General features: G+C 38.0%; 1 protein-coding gene across 5 annotated transcripts in view; it reads left to right on the top strand.

The window, feature by feature from the left end:
- Ccser2 (coiled-coil serine rich protein 2) overlaps positions 1–13,286 on the top strand; it is a 122,835-nt gene that overhangs the window by 91,594 nt on the left and 17,955 nt on the right. For all 5 annotated transcript variants that reach the window (XM_038348460.1, XM_038348461.1, XM_038348464.1 and 2 more), the window contains exons 8-9: positions 6,060–6,146; positions 7,938–8,027. In XM_038348460.1, coding sequence (XP_038204388.1) covers positions 6,060–6,146; positions 7,938–8,027 — 177 coding nt within the window. The remainder of the gene's footprint in view (positions 1–6,059; positions 6,147–7,937; positions 8,028–13,286) is intronic.

Below are 13,286 nucleotides of genomic sequence, written 5' to 3'. Positions count from 1 at the left end.
CTTTCTGACATTTTTTTCTCACAGATTAAACATTTTCTCAGATTTTATCAGATTTTGTAGAAAGAATTAATTTTGAGACAAGGCCTTCTGTAGTCCAAGATGCTGTGCAGTGTGTTGTGTTGCTGATGCTAGCCTTGAAGTTCAGATCTTTCTGCTCTTCCCTGTGAATTACAAGGGTGCACCACTATACCAGCTCAAGAATTTGCTGTCAAGAGACAAAACTAATTTCAGCTTTTTACATTGCTCTGTTATCTGTTTCTCATTTCTAATTTGTCCATATGTTTAGTATTACATGATAGATACATTAACAATTGACGTTAATTCACGTCCCTATTGCCTTTGTGTCTAGGTAAATCATTTATCACTTACATATTATTTAAGCTGGGATAAAGAAGTTTATTGTGTCCTATATTCTCCATTTCTCCTGATTCATAACCATTTGTCATGCCACTTACGCTAAAACACAGATTTGGGTTCTTCCACTTGATGTAAATTATCAGCTCTCCTCAAGGCTGTGATCTCTTTATTGGTTCAGGCTTCTGTTCTCATCTGGAGTATCACAATCAATGCCTTGGATACAGTTCCTAGCCTAGTTTGTCATTGTTAAAGTTTTCCTCTAAACTCTCCAAGCTATCTCAAGTTCGAATCTGTAGTGGGAAGCGGCGGGGCTGAGTCCCGTCACCCGGCTGCGGGCTAGCTTTACACCCGAAACAATTACATGGAAACTGTATTCATTTAAACACTGCCTGGCCCATAGTTTCAGCCTCTTATTGGCTAATTCTCACATCTTCCTTTAACCCATATTTAGTAATCAGTGTAGCACCACGAGGTGTGGCTTACCAGGAGAGATCTTAACCTGCGTCCATCTTGGAGAGGAGAAGCATGGAGAGTCCTATGGCGACTGCCTGAAGCGTCTCCCCCACTCTACTTCCTTGTTCCCACAATTCTGTTCTGTCTACTCCACCTACCTAATTTTCTGTCTCTTAAAGGGCCAAGGCAGTTTTCTTTATTAATTAACCAATGAAAGAAACAGACAGATAACTCTCCTCCATCATTTCCCCTTTTTCTGTTTAAACAAAAAAGAAAGGCTTCAACTTTAACATAGCAAAATTACATATAACAAAAGTTATCAAGCAAGTATTACAGTTACAATATTTAAATCTATTTTATCTTTTATCATAACTAAGGAAATCTATAACTATCTATTTATTCTTCAACTCCATCAAAGACTCCAGAAGGATATAATATTACCTAAGTAAACAAGTCATATGCAACTTTCAAACTCTAGAAATGACAGAGACAGCTCGCTGCTGGACAGTCACCCAAAGTTCCTCTGTACCGTTGGGGCATCCATCTTCAGCCTTCAGGCCCATAGTGTCCAGCAGACTTTTTCATGAAGCAGGAAATTCCAAAGACAGTTCAGTCACTTTCTGCTGTGTCCTGCAGAATGTCTCGCAGACTCTTTCATGAATCAGGAACCCCGAAAGACCATCTCACCTTTAGGCAAGTTCAGCAGTCCTCTCTCTGCGGGTTTTTTGTGTCCAGTTTATGCAACAGTCCAGCCAAGAGCAGTTTCTTGCCCAAATGGCTAACAAACTCCATAAGTAGCCTCTTTGATGCCCATCTTCCTCTTGAAGTAGATTGGTGCTGCCAGGAGCAGACGTGTCTCATTGTCATGAAAAACCCTAAGTTATTAAAACATTAAATGCCATATTCTGCAGTCTTTGAAAGATATGAAGAATGTCTAACTGAAATATATCTCTACATATCTAGAAAATCTAATAACATGACTACAAGCTTAACTATTATCAATGATTATCCATTAACAACCTATATTTCCTAATTATACATTACAGTTTTTAAAATGAACTACAATCACAATAGCTTAATCAAGATCAGAAATACATATACATATAACAAATTGACCTTAAAATCTATACCAATGCAAATTATTCATATCTATATCATCTCCCCCTTTAAATGTAAAAGAACATTTATAAGCAATATTTGGGAAAATGGGCGCAGTTTTTTCTCTCCAAACTGCTTCCTGCTGAATGGGGGCGCTGTTATTTAGGTCTTTTATGGTATAATCTGTCTGCTAGGTTCCTCTCAGTTGGCAGTTGAGTGAAGTAATTTTTTGAAGATGTTCACAGCAACCTTTCAGGAGGGCGTGGTCTATCATACCATATTGGGATAGAAGCAATCCACAGAGTCTCGTCCTCTGTGAAAACAAAAGAAGAAACTCTTTTCCAAAGCATCATGTTCTTAGATCCAAATCCTGAAGTCATACCGTTAAGATGTCCATTCTGGTCTAGCCTGGCAGCCCATATAATGAAATGTCTCTCTGTATTTAGCTCCTTTACAGTCAAAAATTTCAAAGAAAACACAATAAAATACATAATCCAGACTCTCTGTGAACTTTCCATTTTTACGTGGCTTATTTTTACTCTATCACTTTACTTTATTCTGTCTCTTCAAAAACTTTACCCTTTTTTTTAGGCATTAACTTTATTCTCTATATTTTTTCTTCTCTCTCTCAAGCATACGTACGTTTATCCAACATTGTGACTCATTTAAAAGTCTTTTATGTCTGAATCTGTCCTATTGTGAATCTGTAATTTTTCTACTGTCGAGAAACATGTTTGATTTGCGCCTTTACATCGCTAAGCACTTAATACTCTAAGCTGTGACATTCCTAGGTCAAAAACAGGTACTGCGGGCTTGCCACGCCCAGTCCAACATGGCTGAGCCGCTTATGACTCCTAATAGGTTGCACCTCTGAGCTGCAGAGCCGCTGGGCTGTTCTAGATGTTGGCTCCACCTCTCTCCAATTTCAAAATGGAGGATGTACCATTTTCTGCTAGCTCTGGGGCCTCCAGGTAGGAGCCACACTCAGCACTTTAATTCTGAGACTGAGTGTGCGGCACAGAAACTCTTTTCATCCAAGTTGTGCAGCCTGGAAACATCAGCAGAAATCCGCCATGTTCTCCCGCTTGCCTAAGCCTGATTCCGCCATCTGCCCAGGTGCAGGCGGGGAGCAGTGAGCCATTGGCATGGTCTCAGAGCACTTTCTTTCCGATCCCAAGCAGGCACACAAACATCCAGTCCATAAAAGCCACTGAAATGCTTTAAAGCCAGAGTTCGCACTGGCAGCACAGCACCAGGAAGCCGCGTTTTAAAATGACTCAGCTTTTTCTCTGCCGCTATTGCCGAAACAGGAAATCTCTCTACGGCACGTCCAGGCAAACAGCAAAAAGCTGTGTTAAACTCTCTCTCTCCTTTATTTAAAGCCCTCTCAGGTTTTTAAGTGGATTTAGTCACCACGTTGGAGCGCCAATCTGTAGTGTGAAGTGCCAATCTGTAGTGTGAAGCGGCGGGGCTGTGTCCCGCCACCCGGCCGCCGGCTAGCTTTACACCCGAAATAATTACACGGAAACTGTATTCTTTTAAACACTGCCTGGCCCATAGTTTCAGCCTCTTATTGGCTAATTCTCACATCTTCCTTTAACCCATATTTAGTAATCAGTGTAGCACCACGAGGTGTGGCTTACCAGGAGAGATCTTAACCTGCGTCCATCTTGGAGAGGAGAAGCATGGAGAGTCCTATGGCGACTGCCTGAAGCGTCTCCCCCACTCTACTTCCTTGTTCCCACAATTCTGTTCTGTCTACTCCACCTACCTAATTTTCTGTCTCTTAAAGGGCCAAGGCAGTTTTCTTTATTAATTAACCAATGAAAGAAACAGACAGATAACTCTCCTCCATCACGAATCTGTCATCCCCTGGCTAAGGCCTTGCTTGCCAGCCATGGTCCTCTCTGATGGCGGCCATTGCCTAATTTTTTAGCTAAAATTACTTCTTGTTTTTTACTACAGCATGTGTGTGGCAGAACCACTGTATGTAGTTCTCTGGGTGTTCGATGCTTGTTCTCACTTTTTTATTTTGTGGTACTTTGAGTATTATATGGGAACCAATGTTTACAATATTTCTACCTTCAGACCTTCTACTCATTTTCGAGACCTTGTTGGAGTCTATTTTCTGACAAGCATATTTTGTTCCTGTTGTCTTAGTTAGGGTTTCTATTGCTGTGATGAAAACACCATGACTAAAAAGCAAGTTGGGGAGGAGAGGGTTTATTTGGCTTATGCTTCAGCATTGCTGCTCATCACTGAAGGAAGTCAGGGCAGGAACTCAAACAGGGCAGGATCCTGGAGGCAGGAGCTGATGCAGAGGCCATGCAGGGCAGCTGCTTACTGACTTGTTTCCCAAGACTTGCTCAGCCTACCTTCTTATAGAACCAAGGACCAGCAGCCCAAGAATGGCACCACCCACAATGGGCTGGGCCTTTCCCCACTGATCACTCAGTCAGAAAATGCCTTACAGTCTCAGGGAGGCATTTCCTTGTCTGAGGCTCCTTCCTCTGATGATTCTAGCTGTGTCGAGTTGACACATGGAACTGCTCAGTATACCTGTGATGTAAAGTGTCAGTCCATAGAGTAGTGCCTATTGTCCTGCTGTGTACCTTACCTGAATGTCACCTGGGACATATTTTCTTTAACACTGTAGAAACCAGTCATATTTACATAAATAGTGGTTGCACAGTGTCCCATCAAGTTGTTTGTCATGTTTCATTTGGAAAACAAATTGTTAACTTGTAAATGTCCAAACAGTACCTTGACTGCTAGGTCTGATATACCAGTTTTGAATAATCTTAATTAGATTGGATATGTTCCTGCTCATCAGTGTCTGTAAAACAGTGCTTAATATTTTCTGTTTCACCGACAGTTGCCACTTACGTGATAGTGAGATTGGCAGGCGTTTTTGTTGGGGCTTTGAATGTGGTCTCATACTGCCCTTGATGCATAGTAAATTCTTCATCATGAAATCACCTCAGTGTTGGTGATATGTATGGTTTAGGATTTTGTATAATGAGATATATACATCAAATTCTAGTGCCTTTATTTTCTTACAGTGTAGAAATATGTCCTTAGTATATTCATGTATCTTTCCTGTTCTCTAATTTATATTTTTCTTCTTGATTTATGAGTTTTTTCTTCCTAAACTATCTTCAAGTCCAGTTTTTATAGTCTTTCCTAATTAACTTGTGATTTTCTTTGTTGTTTGGATGACTTATGTCATATCCCAAAAAACTTTTGTTTAATGTTTATTTGTGATCTTTTATTAAAATAATTGCATTTAAAAAATTAAAAAGTACAATTTCTTACATGTATGTTATGTATTTTAATTTATCCACCCTAAATTTGTTTGTGTCTGAAGGAAGTGACATATTTTGCTTAGTAACAATGCATAATCATTATTTATTTACCTGTTTTTGTTCTAGAAAACTCCTTCATGAAAATATATATTCTAATTTTTATAGTACTTCCTCAGTATATGTATATGTGTGGATAATTGAAGAGTAGAACACAAAGTGGACTGAGGATAGGTTAACAGTACTTGTTATTTTGGAAATGTCATCAGAATATTGTTTAACTCAACAAGGGCTTCCACGTTATAGTTATGTCTGGATGATGAACTTGTTCGGTGTCTTTCACTTTAATTCGGTCAGTGCTTGTCAGGAAAGTGGCTCATTGCAGAACACTCCCTGGTACTCGTCTGGCATATTTATTTGTTGCTGAGTTCTGAGCCAATCTGAAATTTATGCTGACATTAATTATAACATTCGCTTTGTCTGCCCTGAACTTGATATTTTCTGACAGGCTGCTTTTAAGTGTTCCTTGAAATTTTAGTTGAAGTTAGTTTTGCATGGTGATTTTCTTTACTATATGACCTTTGGCCTAGTTTTTTTTATTATGTTAATGCAAATGAATAACAGCATTTATCTCTGTGTAGCCAAGATCAGCATAAATGCTAATTCAAATGAGAACTTGGTGACTATTACTTCCATTTTTGCCCATTGTTTGCTTGTCATTTGCCATTAGATTATGAAATCTTTCTAAAATTTTAGTAGATTTCCTCTTAGATGAACAAATAATCCATTCATTATTTGACTTAATTCTCATTAGAATATTTAATGTAACAGTATTTTTTCATATTTCAGGATGAAGATTTATTAAATGAAATAAAACAACTTAAAGAGGAAATAAAGAAAAAAGATGAAAAAATCCAACTATTAGAGCATCGACTTGTAAGTATTACAGCATGGACTGTAAACAGGCTCTTCATGGGGGAGTTGTGTTTGCTTTTAAGACTGGGCAGAAGAGCTTGCTTCTGTTCTGGCTTTCAGAGTTTGATGTAGTGTGTTTAGAGTACGTGTGTTCCACTTAAAGGATGTGATGGAACCTTAATATGAAATATAAAGTATTCACGTGAATGATTCTTTGTTGGTTCATTATCAATGGCCTCTTTTGTGAGGATTTAAAATTCTCCATTTTATTTACTTTTGCTTATTGGTGCAAAGTAAATGCCTTTTTTTCAGACATGTTTTGAGAAACAGTACCTGGGACTTTTCGTAAGTAGAGTAACACTAAGTGCTTGGCCTTGAGTCTTGTGTTATATTGAAAGGGATTCTAGGGAAATGCTTCATCTCTGTGAATGATAATAAGTGATTCCTCAGAGTTAGGATTGACTGACTTTTCATAGTTTTCTAATTGTTATGATTTCAAATGTTCATGAGAAAACTGTTTATATAGTACCTTGAATTCAGTTGTAGGATAGTTTGTAATAATTAAAAGGCTAGGCTAAAATGAACATACTGGATAAAATCAAAAATTAAATGAATATTTATTCAAAATCAAACAACATTAACAGCAAATTCAGCTTTATAAAATTTTTGATTGAGAATGTCAGGGATATAGTCTAGTGAACTCTGAGCCACTAAGGTCATATTACAGGCATCCAACTCAGAAATGATAGGAGCAGACAAATCTGGTATGGTTAAAGAGGGTCAAAAGCAGTTGATAGGAATTGTGTAGAGAATTTATTTTTCAACTGATAGTGTTCAGTACGGTAAAGATCATCAAAGAGGCTTTGTAGCATTACACAGAGGAACAGACAGACACAGTATGTGGGCTCTTTGTATTTAATGTCCAGTAGAGTTTTGTCATAGAGCCATCTAAGAAAGTCTTTAGTGCCTGCTGCTGGAACCCTTGCACTGGATGGAGAGTTAGAAACAGACATACTCTTCCTTATTAAGCACCATCGCCAAACAAGTGCAGCGCCACCAAAGTCCATCTGCATTTACTTTGAGAGCATGGGCAAGGGGCTGTTAAAAGGAGCGTGGGTGAGCCCAAAGCACTCAGCCACTAGAAATTCTCATCCTGTAGCTGCTTAGATGGAGTTCTCCTGCACCACAGAACATAAACTCTGGCACTCCCTAAGATCACAGGGCCACAGTCATTAGGGCAGAAGTAGATATAGCTGGCTGGAGGGCACAGGAAAGAGTGACTAGAATCTCAGGTGAGTTATTGAATCCTTTACCCCATCTTACGAAAGAAGGTCATCAGGCCTAATCCTTAACGCTCTCTTGCAAGTAGTTACTTACATCTGATGAAGATCTGATGAATGTCATGGCAGTTCAGGTGGAAGGCAATACTTTACAACAGGATCAAAGTAAATCAGAAAAGAGATATAATTTTTCAGAAGTATTCTTTAAATGCCTTTAATTGCTGCATATATTCTACATTTAAGTGATGTATATTTTTATATGCATGAGATTATACATACTGAGTTTTTTAGACAGTTTAAAAGATTGTCAAGAGAAATATTGTAGTTCTCTGGCTTTATCTCAAATCTAGTCCCTGAAAAAGAGAGACAACTGAATACACTTTGATGTTTGATGTAGGCATGTCTGTCTGGAAGGAGCCAGAACTGCATTGCACTGTGCAGCTGGGTGATATGGCTTGTTCTTCTTAACACAGCCTCTAACTGCCTGTATGTATAGAATAAAATCATTTTAAACATTTGTGGTTTTGTTCAGGCCACCCGGTGTAACTGTCACCAGAAATCTAAAGAGGAAAAGTGTACATATGCTGATAAATACACCCAGACGCCCTGGAGAAGACTCCCTGTAAGTCACCTGTTCTGACTTTTGTCCTTTGCTATTTTGTTGTGTTGCTTTGATTTTTTAACCTAACCACTAATAATTTTGAACCTGCCATAGCTATTTTTTTTTTTTAGATGAGCTGCTTGTCCCTCGTCTCCTGGGTGTTATGTGCTTTCCAAAGCTGCTCTTTTGTGCTCTATACAAGTGAATGTGCTTGTAGTAGCTTTTCCGTTCTGCATATTGTGGCCCATCTTATTTAAGTGTCTACTCTTTTCTCATTGCATGTTTTTGTGGGAGTAGTAATACCGTGGTCCCACTTGTACAATATGTCTCACTTTGAAGGTGTATGATGTAGTATATTCCCTTTTGTTCTGAAACTTTCCCGAATAGGTTTTATTATTATAATTATAAACTATCGAGGAAATTAGGAAATATTAATCTGTGAAAACATAGTTAGGGTATGACTTATTTGAAACAATAGGAAATAACCACCTAAATATTGTTTGTTGTGTTTGAAAGTGTTATGTATCATATATTTAGTGCTAAAAGTACTGTATGATTCACTCTGAGTACCTGAAACTCACTTTAGAATATCAGTCATTATCCCATTTTATGGAGTAGGTAATAGGCTCCTGTTAATAAGAGAATGCTGGGTACACTTTGAGACTCCTTTTGTGTTCTATATTGCAGCAGAATCCCAGTAATACAAATGAATAGAAAATATATAGGTTAATATAGTCAGCCCAACTTAGATTTTATAAAATTTTTACTTTGTTTCTTTCCATATAATGTGTAATTGCTTTCTCTGTATGTGGGATGATATGATGATAAAAATTAGCTTGTTTAAAGATATTCTTTAACTGTGGTTCTTGGAGGAAAAGTGAGGAATGAGAAAAGGAAATGCACAGATAAGTGCAAGCTCACTGGTTTCTAAATAGGTGAGGGAACTACTGACTCACTAATATAAACCAGTGCAAGTTCTCTGGAGTTTTAGGATTTGGAAAGTCTAGGCAAATCAAGATCTTAGCCTGGTGAAGGACGGTAAAGGTAGAACTCAAAGCAAGTGACAGACTTAGGCAAAGATCACCTAATTCAACTTTGATGTTAAAGGGTGTAGAAAAGTATTATGCCCAGCATCTCTACATGGGCATTTGATCTTTTCATGGTCTCCAAGTTTGTAAATTTTTTAAAGATTTATTTTTTTATTATACGTAGTGTTCTGTCTCCATGTATGCCTGCATGCCAGAAGAGGGCGCCAGATCTCATTACAGATTGCAAGCCACCATGTGGGTGCTGGGAATTGAACTCAGGACCTCTGGAAGAGCAGCCTGTGCTCTTAACCACTGAGACATCTCTCCAGCCCCCAAGTGTTTGTAATTTTAAACATCCTTGATTAGCTCTTCTGTTAAGTATAAGAAGCTTCGCTTTGTATCTTTATGGAAGTCCTTAAACTTCATAAGCACCCTGGCTCCCCTAACCTCATTGTTGTGAAAACAGGATATTAACTTGCCTCCTTACTCTGGATAAAGGGAACTGGTGCAGAACCTACTCAGTACAACCCTGAGTTAATTTTTTACAGTGATCTTGGGGGAAGTAAAGGTCAGGTGTTTAGCCAAGCACTATCAAAAGCTCAGACTTCAGCTTTCTCCATTATTATTTTTTAACAGTTATCACCTGGCCACATCATTCCTTTGTTTTGTAGATATAAATAAAAATTAAGGAATATTAAATGGCCTACTAAGTTTTTATAGTAAAGAAATGGCTGAGACAGTACTATAACTTAAGACTCCTGACTACTGGTCATTGGCTCCTTACCCCAAAGCACACTGAAGAGCCATGCAGGATGAAAGGTTTTGAAGATTAGAATGGAAGGAATGAAATGTCTCTAAGTACAGAATAGCTGGTGAAGGCAGAGGTGGGAGATGGCTTGGCGTTATTAAGTTCACAGGAGGGTGTGGCACAGATGTGTACTAAGGAAAGCAGTGAAGTTAGTGTGAAAGCTCATGTAAGTACAAGTCAGAAAATGTAATCTGTGAATAATGTAGTTTCATGGAGGTTCACTCAATGAGTAAATAAATGCTTGTTTATTTACTTCCATAATACTTAAGTATAAAGTTAGTAACAAATTTACCCTGTGATCTTTTCCTGTGCTCAGTGGATTGCACTTGAAATACATATGTTGGAAACAGTTCCTGTAATGATAGTCCTTTTCTTTTCACTCAAAAAGTATATGTTGTTCCAGATGTTCTTTTTAAAGGAGGAGTCTAGCTTATTTAGACAGGCGTAGGTGATACAGATGTGGGGGTGCAGCGTGGTCCTTGTTTGACAATCTGTAGGTTTTTTAGGCAGAAATTTTAAAAATGAAAAAGTCAGTTAAAAATTATTCTAGTATTAGTATTAAATTGTAAAATTTAAAAAATTAAAGCCTTTGAGAAAGTTGCAGATTATGATCTGTCTTTTCATATTTTCTCCTAACACCTTGGGACATTGCAGTGCTTTTGATGTTCTACAGTCACTTGATTATAGCATCTACACAGGCTTTCTGTGAGAATTCCATTTGGACATTGTCCAAACATGAAGAAATCTGAATGCAGTGAAGGTTGGGAAAGGATAGTGCCTGAGAGACTTACTGCCTGGGTTTGTTTGAAGCTATTTAGGAGGTGGGAAGAAATGGGGAAGGTAATGGACACCTCAGTAGATTGCTACCAGTGACAGCAGAAAGGGGGAAAAGCAAACATTTTGAAGCCGGCATGAATTTCCTCTGGAGATTTGTCTGAGTGGGATTGGGCATCTAATGGCTACAAGTAGGATATCAGAAATAGAGAACCCACAAGAAATAATAAGCAAATAAGGAGAGGAGTGAAAAAGGAATGCACAAGATAGATGCCTGTGTGCTCACTCTTCTGTGCCAAGCTTTGTTCACTGAGTGTGTACAAAGACAGCATCCACCTGCCAGGTTCCTGCTTACTATGATGGAACAGTATACCTAGATGCCAGTACTCTCATTTCCCTGCACACAGGGAAGCTAAAACTGAGAAGCAACTCATTCAGATACTTGGCATGATTCCGGAATGCTGTGGGAGAGAAACCAAAGTTCATTTTATTTTGTTTTTGTTTGAGACATGGTTTCACTACTTAGCCCTGCTGCCTGATATAGACCAGGGTGGCCTTAGACTCGATAGAATTCTACATACCTCTGTTTCCTAAATTTGGAGATTAAAGGTTGCAGCACCAAACACGGCCAAAAGCTCATTTATATGCTGTAAAGCCAGCTGTGGTTGGTACAGTCCAGTTGATCCCCAAGCTTGGAAGCTGATGGGAAAGGATGGCTACAGTTGCAAAGCCAGGCTGTACCTTTAGCAGACTGTGTTGCTCTTTTTAAAGACAGTCTCTACTGATCATGCACTAGCCTCTTCTTAAGAGCAGCATTGTTTAATACTTAATAGCAATAAAAGAAAAAGACACAATGAACGTGAGAATAGTTGAGCATATGGGGCAAGTTAGTAGAAGGAGGGAAATGATGTGGTTATCTTTAATTTAAAAATTGCAAAAATAATTTGGGTGAAAAAAACATGGGACAAGAACTGAATTCTATTTTTCTGGAAACTTCTAATATTGTTTTAAAGGCGTTTAATGATAGAAAGTCATTTGCACATTAAATTCCAAAATTATCAGGACATAATTCTTTTTACCAACCAACATTTGTTTAAACACTTTAATTTAAATAATTAAAAAAATTAACCTCCAATCTCTGTCACACAACAGAGAAGGTCTAAAGGATCTATTTGTCCTGTTACATAATCAGCTAACCTGATTTACTGTCAACCAAGTGTGGGGATCCAGACTGTTATGTTGCATGGAAAGGCTTGTACATGTTACAGCTTCTTCACAATTGGACCTAATTCTGCTTCTCTCTCCTGGTTTAATAGCTGGCTGTTACACATGAGACAGTCATGGCAAAAAAAGATCTGGCATACATTTCAGAATGCTTTATTGGAGTTACTTCTAACACCGAATGACAGTTTATATCATTGCATATAGTAGGGACATATATAACATATCAGAACAAAAAGAGGAATATGGTGCCCTCAGCAGTCACTTCTCTGAGTAGGTGCTTGTGCTGTAGACATACTGAGTCAAGCTTTCCCTTTATATTTTTGTAAAATCAGAAAACTACCATATCAAAAAAGTATATCAAATGTATGTGACTTCTAAAAGTTAATGTTTATAGTTGTATAGTTTTACTGGCAAGAAACCTGTTTCTTTTTCCTTGGCCTGGGAAATAGTATATCAAAGTAACTAAAACAACAGGGTCTCTCATAGATTTGTCTTTTGAGTAAACTGTCTCATGTGCTTTCCTGATCTGGAGCCTGGGCAGCAGCACTGCATAATATTTCTGCAGGACTGTCTTAACTTTACACTCCGATTTTCACCTTTCTGCCCCCTGGGAGTTGCCATATTACAATTCAGATATTTATGTGTATATTTGGAGATAGGTAATCAAGAAGAATTAAAGGGTTTATTTCTTTGCCAAGGGGTCTTATTTATTTCTTGTTCACAGAGGTTGGTGTGTGTGTGAAGATACACATATCAATATTTGAACAAGTAATATTTGTGAGGTGTCACACAATTGCTTTTGTACGGTATAATGTTAATCATGTTTATGTATTGAGTTGTGAATATAGGGTGTATCAACTAGATTGATAAACACTGGCAGGAGCCACCTCTGCCTTTGAGACATCACATTCTGACAGGCAAAAGCCTTCACACAAGAATTGATTGTTCGTGTCTTATGCGGTTCTTTTATGACAACTGTGTTTTGCATTTTGTATTTAGATATAAAATCAGTAACTTGAGTGGAACTGTTTTTCAAGGACAATACAAATCATACCTGCTATTATAGCTATCTACTAATCAGTCTGTTTATAAATGTCTGGCATTCAATTTGGGTTTATACCAGGCCTATGGAAGATATTTTTGAAACTTTGAGAATATTTGTTGGAAGAAACAGTGTTTGCTGTGGTGAAATAGAAAACAAAAGATACAGCACCAAAATTGCTAGAACCAGAACCATTTCATTTGTGTTTTGTAGTTTTATCTGTGGATAGCTTTTAGTTTGGCTACAGTGGAGAGTTGAGGCAAAATGTGCTTTTGATTCTGTGATGTTCAACATCTGACATACAGATGCCTTCCAATTTTGATAAAGCATGATTGAGTTAAATAAAGGAGCTATTAGTTATCCATACTAAAGAGTATGCATCCCCTATGGTTTGCATGTCACAC

The sequence above is a fragment of the Arvicola amphibius genome, chromosome 12, assembly GCF_903992535.2.
Source record: "Arvicola amphibius chromosome 12, mArvAmp1.2, whole genome shotgun sequence".
NCBI classification, from domain to species: Eukaryota; Metazoa; Chordata; class Mammalia; order Rodentia; family Cricetidae; genus Arvicola; species Arvicola amphibius.
Note: the sequence above shows the minus strand (reverse complement) of the source record. Positions and strands in the feature narration are given on the sequence as shown.